General features: G+C 39.4%; 1 protein-coding gene across 1 annotated transcript in view; it reads left to right on the top strand.

Moving 5' to 3' along the window:
* Positions 1-14788, top strand: part of Tcs6 (Threonyl-carbamoyl synthesis 6) — a 39198-nt gene extending 24410 nt beyond the window's left edge. Inside the window, exon 3 of the mRNA XM_071665780.1 lies at positions 13501-14788. Within this exon, the coding sequence (XP_071521881.1) occupies positions 13501-13633 (133 nt within the window). The 3' untranslated portion in view covers positions 13634-14788. The remainder of the gene's footprint in view (positions 1-13500) is intronic.
* The last annotated feature ends 665 nt before the right edge of the window (positions 14789-15453 follow it).

The following is a 15453-nucleotide window of genomic DNA, read 5'->3' as shown; positions in this document are numbered from 1 at the left end:
AAATAGTTTGGTCACATGGAGAGAATGAGTGAGGGAAGATTGACCAAGAGGATATATGTGTCAGAGGTGGAGGGAACGAGAAGTGGGAGACCAAATTGGGGGTGGAAAGACGGAGTGAAAAAGATTTTGAGTGATTGGGGCCTGAACATGCAGGAGGGTGAAAGGCGTGCAAGGAATAGAGTGAATTGTAACGATGTGGTATACTGGGGTCGACGTGCTGTCAATTGATTGAACCAGGGCATGTGAAGGGTGTGGGGTAAACCATGGAAAGTTCTATGGGGCCTGGATGTGGAAAGGGAGCTGTTGTTTCGGTGCATTATTACATGACAGGTAAAGACTGAGTGTGAATGAATGGGGCCATTCTTGTCTTTTCCTAGTGCTACCTCGCACACATGAGGGGGAGGGGATTTTTATTCCATGTGTGGCGAGGTGGCAATGGGAATGAATAAAGGCAGACAGCATGAATCATGTACATGTGTATATATGTATATGTGTGTGTGTGTGTGTATATATATGTATACATTGAGATGTATAGGTATGTATATTTGCGTGTGTGGACGTGTATGTATATACATGTATATGTGGGTGGGTTGGGCCATTCTTTCATCTGTTTCCTTGTGCTACCTCGTTAAAGCGGGAGACACCGACAAAGCAAAATATATAAAATGAATATTTTTTATTTATTTTATTTTGCTTTGTCGCTGTCTCCTGCGTTAGCGAGGCAGCGCAAGGAAACAGACGAAAGAACGTCCCAATGCACCCACATGCACATGTATATACATACACATCCACACGCGCAAGTATACATACCTATACATCTCAATGTTTACATATATATACACACACAGACCTATACATATATACACATGTACATGATTCGTGCTGTCTGCCTTTATTCATTCCCATCGCCACCTCGCCACACATGGAATAACAACCCCCTCCTCCCTCATGTGTGCGAGGTAGGCTTAGGAAAAGACAACAAAGGCCCCATTCGTTCACACTCAGTCTCTAGCTGTCAAGTAATAATGTACCGAAACCACAGCTCCCTTTTGACACCAGGCCCCACAGAACTTTCCATGGTTTACCCCAGACGCTTCACATGCCCTGGTTCAATCCATTGACAGCACGTCGACCCTGGTATACCACATCGTTCCAATTCGCTCTATTCCTTGCATGCCTTTCACCCTCCTGCATGTTCAGGCCCCGATCACTCAAAATCTTTTTCACTCCATCTTTCCACCTCCAATTAGGTCTCCCACTTCTCCTCGTTCCCTCCACCTCTGACACATATATCCTCTTTGTCAATCTCTCCTCACTCATTCTCTCCATGTGACCAAACTATTTCAAAACACCCTCTTCTGCTCTCTCAACCACACTCTTTTTATTACCACACATCTCTCTTACCCTATTATTACTTACTCGATCAAACCACCTCACACCACATATTGTCCTCAAACATCTCATTTCCAGCACATCCACCCTCCTCTGCACAACTGTATCCATAGCCCACACCTCGCAACCATACAACATTGTTGGAATCACTATTCATTTAAACATACCCATTTTTGCTTTCTGAGATAATGTTCTCGACTTCCACACATTCTTCAAGGCTCCCAGAATTTTCGCCCCCTCCCCCACCCTATGATTCACTTCCACTTCCATGGTTCCATCTGCTGCCAAATCCACTCCCAGATATCTAAAACACTTCACTTCCTCCAGTTTTTCTCCATTCAAACTTACCTCCCAGTTGACTTGACCCTCGACCCTACTGTACCTAATAACCTTACTCTTATTCACATTTACTCTCAACTTTCTTCTTTCACACACTTTACCAAACTCAGTCACCAGCTTCTGCAGTTTCTCAGAAGAAACTAAAAATTGCGTATAGTACGTACTTGAGGGTATTTTTTTTTTTGCCAAAAAACTTTTTCTTTCAAAATGTTAACAATATAAGATAATGAAACGCTTCTGTATTTAGAATATTCTTGGAAAATGTCTCATGCTAACCTTAGCCAGCAGATACCCAATAAATATGAAATGAATGATGACATGATCTTAAAAATGTAATCATGTATAACAGACTTTACTGATTAACAAATAATAAATCAGTCCCAGATTTGTATTCAGCATGGAAAATGATCCTTATACTGAGGTTTTCAAGCAAATCCAGTACCCTCTAAGAAATACCAAAAATTTCACGTAATAGTTCAGGGTATTTTTAGCTCAAAAAATCTTTTGAAACTCTATTATAACATAATGAAAGGCTTCTGTACTTGAAATATTCATCAAAATTATCTCAGAATGTTTCCTCTGGCTGACAGATACCTGATAAATACAAGACACATAATGACACAGTCTTCTTAGAAATGTGGAATCATAGATTACAGGCCTTAATGACTCCCAAATAGTATTTCAACCCCAGATCTGTGTACAGTGTGAAAAATAGTTCTTCTACTGAGGTTTTCAAGCAAATCAAAGTTCCTGCTAAAAATACCAAAAACTGCAGTATATAGATAGTTTTTTAGCCCGAAGACCTTTTTTGTTTAAAACTGTTATTATTATTATATTCTACTTTGTCGTTGTCTCCCGCATTAGCAAAGTAGCGCAAGGAAACAGACGAAAGAAAGGCTCAACCCACCCACATACATGTGTATATACACACACGTCCACACATGCACATATACATACCCATATATCTCAACATATACATATATATACACACACAGACATATACATATATACACATGTACATAATTCATACTGTCTGCCCTTATTCATTCCCCTCACCACCCAGCCACACATGAATTGACAACCCCCTTCCCCCGCACATGCGCGAGGTAACGCTAGGAAAAGACACATATGCCACATTCGTTCACACTCAGTCTCTAGCTGTTATGTATAATATACCGAAACCACAGCTCCCTTTCCACATCCAGGCCTCACAAAACTTTCCATGGTTTACCCAGACGCTTCACATGCTCTGATTCAATCCATTGACAGCACATTGACCCCAGTATACCACATTGTTCCAATTCACTCTATTCCTTGCACGCTTTTCACCCTCCTGCCTGTTCAGGCCCTGATCATTCAAAATCTTTTTCACTCCATCTTTCCATCTCCAGTTTGGTCTCCCACTTCTCGTTCCCTCCACCTCTGACACATGTATCCTCTTTGTCAATCTTTCCTCACTCATTCTCTCCATGTAACCAAACCATTTCAACACACCCTCTTCTGCTCTCTCAACCACACTCTTTTTACCACCACACCTCTCTCTTACCCTTTCATTACTTACTCGATCAAACCACCTCACACCACATAGTGTCCTCAAACATATCATTTCCAGCACATCCACCCTCCTCTGCACAACTCTATGTATAACCCATACCTCGCAACCATATATCATTGTTGGAACCATTTTTCCTTCAAACATACCCATTTTTGTTTTCCAAGATAACATTCTCGACTTTCACACATTTTTTAACACTCCCAGAACTTCCGCCCCCTCCCTCACCCTGTGATTCACTTCCGCTTCCATGGTTCCATCCGCTGCCAAATCCACCTCCAGATATCTGAAACACTTCACTTCCTCCAGTTTTTCTCCATTCAAACTTACCTCCCAATTGACTTTTCCCTCAACCCTACTGTACCTAATAACCTTGCTCTCATTCACATTTACTCTCAGCTTTCTTCTTTTACACACTTTACCAAACTCAGTCACCAGCTAATGAAATGCTTCTGTACTTTAGATAATCTTGGAAAATATCTCATCATGTTTCCTCTAGCCAACAGATACCAGATAGATGAAATGAACTTTGACACAATCTTTTTAAAACATGTTCATTATTTACAGGCTTTAATGACTCCTTAATGATATTTTAACCCCAGATTCATATTCAGCATGAAAAATAGTCCTCATACTTAGGTTTTCAAGCAAATCTAGTACACCACTTAGAAATACAAAAATATATATTATATTTATATTATACTTTGTCGCTGTCTCCCGCGTTGGCGAGGTAGCGCAAGGAAACAGACAAAAGAATGGCCCAACCCACCTACATACACATGTATGTACATACACGTCCACACACGCACATATACATATCTATACATCTCAATATATACGTATATATACAAACAGAAACATATACATATATACAGATGTACATAATTCATACTGTCTGCCCTTATTAATTTTTGTTGCCACCCTGCCACACATTAAATGACAACCCCCTCCCCCCTGTATGTGTGCGAGGTAGCGCTAGGAAAAGACAGCAAAGGCCACATTCATTCACACTCAGTCTCTAGCTGTCATGTATAATGTACCGAAACCACAGCTCCCTTTCCACATCCAGGCCCCAAAAAACTTTCCATGGTTTACCCCAGATGCTTCACATGCCCTGGTTCAATCCATTGACTGCACGTCAACCCTGGTATACCACATCGTTCGAATTCACTCTATTCCTTGCACGTCTTTCACCCTCCTGCATGTTCAGGCTCCGATCACTCAAAATCTTTTTCACTCCATCTCTCCACCTCCAATTTGGTCTCCCACTTCTCCTCATTCCCTCCACCTCTGACACATATATCCTTTTTGTTAATCTTTTCTCATTCATTCTCTCCATGTGAGCAAACCATTTGAAAACTCCCTCTTCTACTCTCTCAACCACACTCTTTTTATTACCACACATCTCTCTTACCCTATTATTACTTACTCGATCAAACCACCTCACACCACATATTGTCCTCAAACATCTCATTTCCAGCACATCCACCCTCCTCTGCACAACTCTATCTATAGCCCACGCCTCGCAACCATATAGCATTGTTGGAACCACTATTCCTTCTAACATACCCATTTTTGCTTTCCAAGAATACGTTCTCAACTTCCACACATTTTTTAACACTCCTAGAACTTTCGCCCCTCGCCCACCCTATGATTCACTTCCGCTTTCATGGTTCCATCTGCTGCCAAATCCACTCCCAGATATCTAAAACACTTCACTTCCTCCAGTTTTTCTCCATTCAAACTTACCTCCCAGTTAACTTGTCCCTCAACCCTACTGTATCTAATAACCTTGCTCATATTCACATTTACTCTCAGCTTTCTTCTTTCGCACACTTTACCAAACTCAGTCACCATCTTCTGCAGTTTCTCACCCGAATCACCCACCGGCGCTGTGATATCAGCAAACAACAACTGACTCGCTTCCCAAGCTCTCTCATCCACAACAGACTGCATACTTGCCCCTCTTTCCAAAACTCTTGCATTCACCTCTCTAACAACCCCATCCATAAACAAATTAAACAACCATGGAGACATCACACACACACACACACTGAGAACCAATCACTTTCCTCTCTTCCTACTCATACACATGCCTTAAATCCCTAATAAAAACTTTTCACTGCTTCTAACAACTTGCCTCCCACACCATATATTCGTAATACCTTCCACAGAGCATCTCTATCAACTCTATCATATGCCTTCTCCATATCCATAAATGCTAAATACAAATCCATTTGCTTTTCTAGGTATTTCTAACATCATTCCTCAAAGCAAACACCTGATCCACATGTCCTCTCCACTTCTGAAACCACACTGCTCTTTCCCAGTCTGATGCTCTGTACATGCCTTCACTCTCTTAATCAATACCCTCCCATATAATTTCCCTGGAATACTCAACATACTTATACCTCTGTAATTTGAGCACTCACTTTTATCCCCTTTGTCTTTGTACAGTGGCACTATGCAAGCATTCCACCAATTCTCAGGCACCTCACCATGAGTCATACATACATTAAATAACCTCAACAACCAGTCAACAGTAGTCAACTCCTTCTTTAATAAATTCCACTGCAATACTATCCAAACCCGCTGCCTTGCTAGCTTTCATCTCCCGCAATGCTTTTACTACCTCTTCTCTGTTTACCAAATCATTCTCCCTCACCCTCTCACTTTGCACACCACCTCAAACAAGACACCCTATATCTGCCACTCTATCATCAAACACATTCAACAAACCTTCAAAATACTCACTCCATCTTCTTCTCACATCACCACTACTTGTTATCATCTCCCATTAGCCCCCTTCACTGATGTTCCCATTTGTTCCCTTGTCTTGTGCACTTTATTTACCTCCTTCCAAAACATCTTTTTATTCTCCCTAAAATTTAATGATGCTCTCTCACCCCAACTCTCATTTGCCCTCTTTTTCACCTCTTGCACCTTTCTCTTGACCTCCTGCCTCTTTCTTGTATGCATCTCCCAGTCATTTGCATTATTTCCCTGCAAAAATCATCCAAAAGGCTCTCTCTTCTCTTTCACTAATAATCTTACTTCTTCATCCCACCACTCACTACCCTTTCTTATCTGCCCGCCTCCCACGCTTCTCATGCCACAAGCATCTTTTGCGCTAGCCATCACTGCTTCCCTAAATACATCCCATTCCTCCTCCACTCCCCTTACCTCCTTTGTTCTCACCTTTTTCCAATCTGTACTCAGTCTCTCCTGGTACTTCCTCACACAAGTCTCCTTCCCAAGCTCACTTACTCTCACCACTCTCTTCACCCCAACATTCTCTCTTCTTTTCTGAAAACCTCTACAAATCTTCACCTTCGCCTCCTCAAGATAATGATCAGACATCCCTCGAGTTGCACCTCTCAGCACATTAACATCCAAAAGTCTCTCTTTCACGCGCCTATCAGTTAACACATAATCCAATGACGCTCTCTGGCCATCTCTCCTACTTACATATGTTTTTTTTTTTTTTTTTTTTTTTTTTTTTTTTTTTTTTTCATACTATTCGCCATTTCCCGCATTAGCGAGGTAGCGTTAAGAACAGAGGACTGGGCCTTTGAGGGAATATCCTCATATGGCCCCCTTCTCTGTTCCTTCTTTTGGAAAATTTAAAAAAAAAAAAAAATGAGAGGGGAGGATTTCCAGCCCCCCGCTCCCACATATGTATACATATGTATACTTATGTATATTTCTTTTTAAACCAGGTATTCCCAATCACCAGTCCTTTTTCAGCACATAAATCTACAAGTTCTTCACCATTTCCATTACAACACTGAACACCACATGTACACCACTTATTCCCTCAACTGCCACATTACTCACCTTTGCATTCAAATCACCCATCACTATAACCCAGTCTCTTGCATCAAAACTACTAACACACTCCCTCAGCTGCTCTCAAAACACTTGCCTCTCATGATGTTTCTTCTCATGCCCAGGTGCATATGCACCAATAATCACCCATCTCTCTCCATCCACTTTCAGTTTTACCCATATCAATCTAGAGTTTACTTTCTTATACTGTATCACATACTCCCACCATTCCTGTTTCAGGAGTAGTGCTACTCCTTCCCTTGCTCTTGTCCTCTCACTAACCCTTGACTTTACTCCCAAGACATTCCCAAACCACTCTTCCCTTACCCTTAAGCTTTGTTTCACTGAGAGCCAAAACATCCAGGTTCCTTTCCTCAAACATCTCTCCTTTTTTCTCATCTTTGTTACATCCACACATATTTAGACACCCCAATCTGAGCCTTCAAGGAGGATGAGCACTCCCTGCATGATTCATTCTTCTGTCCCCTTTTTAGAAAGTTAAAATACAAGGAGAGGAGGGTTTCTAGCCCCCTGCTCCCGTCCCCTTTAGTCGCATTCTACGACACGTGAAGAATGCATGGCAAGTATTCTTTCTCTCCTATCCCCAGGGGTATATAATGATAAAATGCTTTTGTACTTGATAATCTTGGAAATTATCTTGTAATGCTTCCTGTAGACAGCAGATAGCCGATAAACACAAAATGAATTATGACACAATCTTCTTAAAATGTTATCATTGATTACAGGTCTTACTGACCACCAAACAATAGTTAAACCCCAGATTCCTCATACTGAGGTTTTCCAGCAATTCTAGTACTCTTCAAAAAAAATATCAAGAATTTCTGGTGATAGTTCAGGGTATTATTTAGCCCAAAGACTTTTTTTGAAATGACAATATAAGATTATGAAATGTTTCAGGACTTGATATAAGCATAGAAGATATCTTGTAATGCTTCCCCTGGCCAACACTTAACTGATATATATGAAATGAATAACAATGCTATATTCTAAAAATGTGATAATCCATTGTAGGCCTTGATGACCCCCAAGCAATATTTCAACCTCAGATTTGTATACATCATGAAAAATAGTCCTTATACTAGGGTTTCTGGCAAATCTAGCACTCTGCAAAAAATACAAGAAATTGCAGGTACAGAGTACTTTCTAGACCTGAGACTTTTTTGGTAGTATAACATAATGAAGCACTTTTATACTTGAAATGATCTTGAAAAATATCTCAGTGTTTGCCATAGCTGTCAGATACAAAATAGATTATGAAATGAATAATGACACAATCTTCTGTAAAATGTAATCATTATTACTGGTCTTAATAATCCCCAAATGATATTTCAACTGGAGATTCATATTGAGTATGAAAAATAGTCTTCATACTTAAGTTTTCAAGCAAATTGTGTTCTTTACAAAAAATTCCAGAAATTCCAGGTGATAGATTGTGGTGTTGTTTAGCCCAAAAATCTTTTTCTGTTAAAACTATAATATAACATAATGAAACCCTTTTTATACTTGAAATAAAATCAAAATATTTTGTAATGCTTCCCAAAAATATGAAAAGATTATTGACACAATCTTCCTGAGATGTAATCATTACTTACAGGCCTGAATGACCCCCAAACAATATTTTAACCCCCAGATTCGTATTCAGCATGAAAAACTAGTCCTTATACCGAGGTTTTCAAGGAAATCTAGTACCTATCAAAAAATATAAATAAAAAATATACAGATAATGATAGCTTAGGGTATTTTTTTTTTTTAGCCCAGAAAAACATTTTCTTTCCCTCCTCAGAGTCTGAGGCTGTAGTGTGTAAATGTGTGTATATGTAACCAAGTTGAGAAGAGGGGAGAGGAAGATAGTATGTTTGAGGAAAGAGACATGAATGTTCTGGCTCAGTGAAAGAAAGCTCAAAGGTAAAGGGGAAGAATGGTTTGAAAATGTTTTAAGAGTAAAGTCGAGTTAATGAGAGGACAAGAGGTAAGGAAAGAGAGGCACTACTTCAGAAGCAGGAATTGTGGAAGTGTGAGAAAGAGTGTAAGGAAGTAAATTCTAAAGTGATGTGGGTAAAAATGAAAATGGGTGGTGAGAGAAGGTGATTATAAGCAGGATATGTGGAAGTGTGGGAAAGAGGATCATTAGAGACATGTGTTTTGGGAGCAGCTGAGTGAGTATGTTAGTAGTTTTGATGTAAGAGAATGGGTGTTAGTTATGGGTGATTGGAATGTGAAGATGAATAATGTGGCAATTGAGGAGGTAACTGGTGGAAAATTTTTTGAATGGAGATGCACTGCTTGTGGAGCTGTGTGCTGTAAAAGTACTGGTGATTAGGAATACTTGATTTTAAAAGGGCATTGTTGGATTACATATTGATTGTTAGGCATATAATAAAGCTGACTTTTAGAGTTGACCTCAGCCAGTGACCTGTCAGGGGTGAGGCACAAAAGGCTAAGAATCAGAACTGGAGTGTACCTGTTATGCTGAGAAGTAAAAGTGGTTAGTTATTGAGGGTGATGCTGCTGAATGTAAATAGGATGGGTGGTAACAGTAAAAGGAGGGAGTTTGAGTTTTAGTTTTAGTTTGAGCTAGGATGTACTGGGATTGGGAAAACCCATATCCTTAGTTAAGGTGTGTGGAGTAAAATGGAAATGATGAATGCGAGTTATAGGAGGGTGTGGAAGGAGGAGTGGAAATGTTAGTCATAAGTAAGGATGGGGAGTTGCAGAATCAAAAGGAGAAGGTGAAAGGAAAATGGAGAGAGTATTTTGGAAACCTGATAGATGTAGGAGAAGGTAAGGTTGCAGTTGTTACATATATGGGTATAGGGGATGGAAGGAAGAGGATACAAGTGCAGAGGCCATTAGCAGAAAGGGAGGTAAGAAGGGCATTAATGAGGCTGAAGGTAGGAAAAGCACCTGGAGTGGATAGGATTGTGGCTGAAATGCTGAAGTTTGGAAGAGAAAGTGTGATAGAGTGGATGTATCTGACATGTAATTTAGCAAGGAAATAGAAGGTTGTGCCTGAGGTTTGGGTGAAAGTTATTGTTGCTTCTTTATTCATTGGAAAAGTGCTAGGGATTTATGTAACTGTTATAGGGGAATAAGTCTGTTAATCATACCAGGAAAAGTGTATGCAAGACTGTTGATTGGTTGAGCGATGTGTGTGACTGAATGCAGAATTAGTAAGGAGCAAGGGGGTTTTAGGAAGGTAGGGGATGTGTGGATCAGATTTTTGTGATAAAGGTGACGGTGGAAAATTATTTGATTAAAGGTAAGAGGTTGTATGCAGCTCTCATGGATCTAGAGAAAGTGTATGAGAGTCAAGTGGAATGCTTAATGGGGTAGGGGGACAACTGGTCGATGGTGTGAAAGCCCTCTGTAAAGGAGCGCATGCCTGTGTAAGAGTGGATAAAGAGTTGAGCAAAAGTTTTGATATGTACATGTGGATGTGAGGCAGGACTGTGTGATGTCACCATGGCTTTTTGATATATACATGGATGGAGTGATGAGAAATGAAAGTAAAACTGTAGAAAATGAGTGCAGAGATGGAGTGTGGCAGTTAGGTATGGTGGCTACTGGCAAGCCAGTTTGTGGATGATACTGTGTTGTTTGTTGAGGGTCACGAGGAGTTGCAGAAGATTGTAAGTGTGTTTTGTGATATGTGTAAGCTTAGGAAATTGGAGACAAAAGCAAGTAAAAATAAAGTAATGGTGTTTGAAAGGAAACAGAGTGAAAGTATAGATTTTTGCAAAACCATATAAAGTTAAAGAAGCAAGTGTACTAAACTGTGTTTTGGATGTGGGGGAAGAAAGACTGGAAGAGGTGAGAAATTTAAGTATTTAGGAGCTGTCATGGGTAAGTTTGGTGGTATGGAAGGAGAGATTAGGGAGACAGCAGTGCAGGGTAGAAGAATCATTAGGCCCCTTAATAGAGTAATAAAGGGTAGAGGTGTAATTATGGAAGTGAAAAGAGGATTGAGGGACAGCATAGTCTTCCTAATCCTGACCCATCCAGCCAAAACATGGACATGGAATGAATCACAAAGGTCAAGAATCCAAGCTGTGGAAATGAAGAAAGAAATGAAGGGGTGTATAAGAGATTTGGTATGGCAGGGAATTCAAAGGGAATAAATTGTAAAGTGGTAGAGTGGGTGAAATGTTTACTTTGAGGTGGTTTGTGCATGTGGAGGGAATACAAGACTTATAGTTTAGAAAAAGTGAGAAAAAGACCTCCTGTGACATGGAGAAATGGAGTGGAAGAATACTGGAGGGAAAGAAATGGTGGAAGAATGCGTGGAATGCTGTATGTGAGGGAGGCATGTAAGGACTGGGATAAGTGGAGATTCTTTTGCCGTGGCCACCCCCTTGATGGGAGTTCCTAGAGGGAACGAGCATCAGAGATAGTGAGTGAGTGTGAGATGAAGTATAGTTGTTAATGAAAGAGAAAGGAGAGACATATGGACAGAACTTAAGGGGAAGCATAAATATTGGTAAAAGTATAAGAGCAAGCAGAAAGAGGTCAAGAGGAAGGTGCAGTGTTGAAAAAGAGGGCAAATGAAAGTTGGGAGGAGTAAGTATCAGTAAACTAAAGGGAGAATAAGAGTTTGAAAGGAGGTTTATGTGCAAAAAAAGAACAAATAAGAACTTTAGTGAAGTTGGCAAAATGTGAAGTGGTAACAGGTTGTGATGAAGTGAGGAGGAGGTGGAGTAAGTATTTTGAAGGACTGTTGATTGTCTTCAATGTTAGGATGGCAGATGTGGGATGTTTGGGTCATGGTAGTATGCAAAGTGAGAGAGTCGTGGAGAATAGTTAGTGGAGAGAGAAAAGGTAGTGAAATCCTTACGCATGTTGAAATGTGGCAGTAGCTGGATTGGATGGTATTGCTGTTGTATTTATTAAGAACGGGGGTTACTGTGTTGTTGATTGGTTGGTAAAGATTTTCAATATATGTATGGATCATGATGAAGTGCCTGAGGATTGACAGAATGTATGTTTAGTACCATTGCATAAAGGCAAGGGGATAAAGGTGGGTGTTCAAACAATAGAGTTATAAGTATGCTGAGTATATCTGGTAAGTTATATGGGGGATGGGAGTGATTAAGAGAATGCAAGCATGTACAAGGCATCAGATTGTGGAGGAGCAGTGTGATTTCTGAAGTGGAAGATGTGTGGATCAGGTGTTTGCTATAAAGCAGCAATTCTCAACCTTTCTTGCCCCATTCACCCTTTTCACCATTAGTCAGAATGTCATTCCCTCCCTTTCCAAGATTGTTTGACTCAAAAGATGCATTCCAAATATGTAAATAAAGAACAAGAAAAAGCCAGAGATAACTTTAAATGGAATATTTTCAAAGAGGAAAAAGTGAAATATATATCTTTATTTTTAATTGAATCTGTAACATTCAGTAAAGTGTGATGTCATGTAGATTTTGTACAATCTGTAGAATTGTAGTTTGTAGAAAGATCAATATTGCACCAGTGAGTCTGCCAATCTGTGGTCCCTATTTCCCCCCTTCCTCTGTAGTATGAAGAATGTGAATGCGAAATGAGAAATAGATGGATGTCTGTGACATTTAAGGTAGGGTTGACAGAGATGCCTTATGGAAACTTATGAATGTATGGTGTGGCAGGAAAGCTGCTAGAAGCAGTGAAAGTTTTTAAAAAATCAAGGGTGTAAGGCATGCATATGAGTTGGAGGAATAGAGGAGATTGAATGGTTCCAAGTGAAGGTTGGTCAGTGGCAGGGGTGTGGTATGTCATTATGGTTGTTTGATTTGTTTATGGGGGGGATGGTGAAGGAGCTAAATGGGAGAGTCATGGAAATAGGAATGAGTTTGTAGTCTTTGAGGGATGGGAGGATCTGGGAAATGAGTCAGTTTTAGTTTGCTGATGATACAGCACTGGTGGCAGATTCGAGTGAGAAACTGCAAAAGTTTGCAATTTAATATGGAAGAGAGTGTGGAAAGAGTAAGTTGAAAATAATTGTGAATAAAAGCGAGATTATTAGGTTTAGCAGGGTCGAGGGACAGGGGTACTTGTTGGATACTTAAGCATAATGGTGACTGCCAGTGTTTAAATAAGTGAGCAGAAATGTAGAAGTGTGCAAGTATCAAACAATGTTTCCTCGTATTTTTAATGCTAGCAGAGAACGTACGTGGTGGTCAAAGTGGGACGTGGAGTACAAGCACCCTGTGGCATGTAGCCAACTGGGCATGGGTTGTATTCTGATGGCTCATGTTATGATAAAAAGATGAGAGCAATATAGATGCTTTTACTAAATTGGAATCTTTATATCAGATCGTGCAACATCTTGCCATAATTTTCTTGCTTGATTATTTGAAGTATCAGAATTTCAAGACTAATCTACCTGCTTTTTACAGAGAGATTCGTTCACCAGATGTTCGACAGTTGAGGACAGCACTTTCTTCCTTCATGGATCTCTTGCACCTAGTATCGAAGACCATTGATCAATTTGGTCCACCAGCACAACAGTCCAAAAAAATGTGTGTGTGACATCTTGCTTGTTGATATACATTGATGGAAGAGTGTAATATTTTTATCATTTCTAGAATTCTTTTATTCTGTTTATTGTTTCTTTTTTACCATAGTGTGTGTATAGAGAAAGATATGATGGTTGTGCTTATCTGCCAAGGGTAATATGATCAAATGCAAATGAAAATTTGAAAGCTCCCATGGAGTAGCCTCAATTTCTTTTTCAAAGTACACTCAAGTCAGAGATAATTATAACACAATAGTTTGAAAAGTTTTACCTAAATGACATTGAAGCATTTGCCAAAAGTTAAAGTCACTTGAACAGTTTTTGCTCTTAGCTGAAGCATCTATTTACAACCATGGGAGAACATACCCCTGCACCCTCCCCAGGTCGCTCTTATTATGGCTTTGTCCTGTACCTACTTGGTTGGGTAGGTATTATTACATATCTTTTGTGGGCCATCATACCTCATAGTTACTTGGCTGCCCTTGGACTTACATATATCCCACAACCTTACTGGGCCTTAGCCTTTCCAAGTGTGATTATTATGCTTTTGGTCATATTTGTGTTCTTCATTTATCCTGCAGTTAATTTAATGTTAGCTGTTCAGCCACATGATATACGAAACATAACTGATAGCAAGGCTATCAAAGAAGAAGACTACCCAGAGGGTAGAGAATGTGCTGTACCTCCTGTGTATGATCTACCTATTTCACAGGTTTGTAGGGCATTGTATAGATTATAAGAAAAATAACTTGTGAAAGTGCTATCTTGATTCTGTATTTTTTGTGATAGATTATGCTTGGATATAAAAATGTTAATCCCAGATTCATACTTACTTCCCATAGCTTATTGTTATAAGTCCATGGTATTTCTTTGTTGACAGAATTCAGTGTTATGGAATCTAGATTTTCTTTCTATTTCTGAATTGGTGTCTATTTTTTCAAGATGGGGAAATGGAAACTATGTATACATTAGTAAATTATAATTAGATTTGATGTTGAAGATTTACATCTACAAATAAAATGTGGATGATGATAGTTGCATGGTGATAATGGTTAATGAGAGGTAATAAGTAAGATAGACATATTCTGTATTGTTATTCATAAGATTTCATCTACAATGAAATATGATTCCTTGTGCAGAATCATGATGTAAGAATGTTCGTAACTGTTCACTGTGTTTATTTTACCTTTGAGGAAGTTTGCAGATAATTGAAGAGAAAATGTATTTTGTTGATAAGTTGGATTACATGGGAAGGACAGATAACAGGACTCCTTATGGTCCATGATGAGGTTGTCTGCTGGAAGACAGCATTAGTGTACTAATGCCATAATATTAATTGTGGCTGACAGGTTAGGGAAGCAGAAGTTGTCAATCTGCCCACAAACCCTGTGAGAAAAACTGAGAAGGAACATGTATATTGAGGAAGGATACTGCCATAGATATTTCATTGGAAAGTCTTGATTGGAAAAGTTTGTTTCTCTAACAGCAGTGAGATTCTCCAGGAGAAAAAACAAACTTAAAGCAGGTGTATATACTAATTATAGCCATTAATGAAGTACCTACATATGTTTTGAAGGTATTGACAATTATTTCATTGACAGTGCCTGTTGATACTTTATTTTAGTGTTCTACAACTCTGCAGCATCTTCATGAGGCTTATTACTGAGTAAAGGAATAGTTTTATTACTCATCTCTGAATTTGTTTTAGTTTTTCTTCTTTGAACATGTTAGGTGACCAGAATAGAACAGCATGTTCTAAATGAGGTCTGATTTCAGTGTTGATAAGTGTTACAATAAACTCTTGTTTATCTGATACTTGGTAAAACAGCACCCT

The sequence above is a fragment of the Panulirus ornatus genome, chromosome 10 (genome assembly GCF_036320965.1).
Source record: "Panulirus ornatus isolate Po-2019 chromosome 10, ASM3632096v1, whole genome shotgun sequence".
Taxonomy (NCBI): Eukaryota; Metazoa; Arthropoda; class Malacostraca; order Decapoda; family Palinuridae; genus Panulirus; species Panulirus ornatus.
This window is presented reverse-complemented; position numbering and strand designations above follow the sequence as displayed.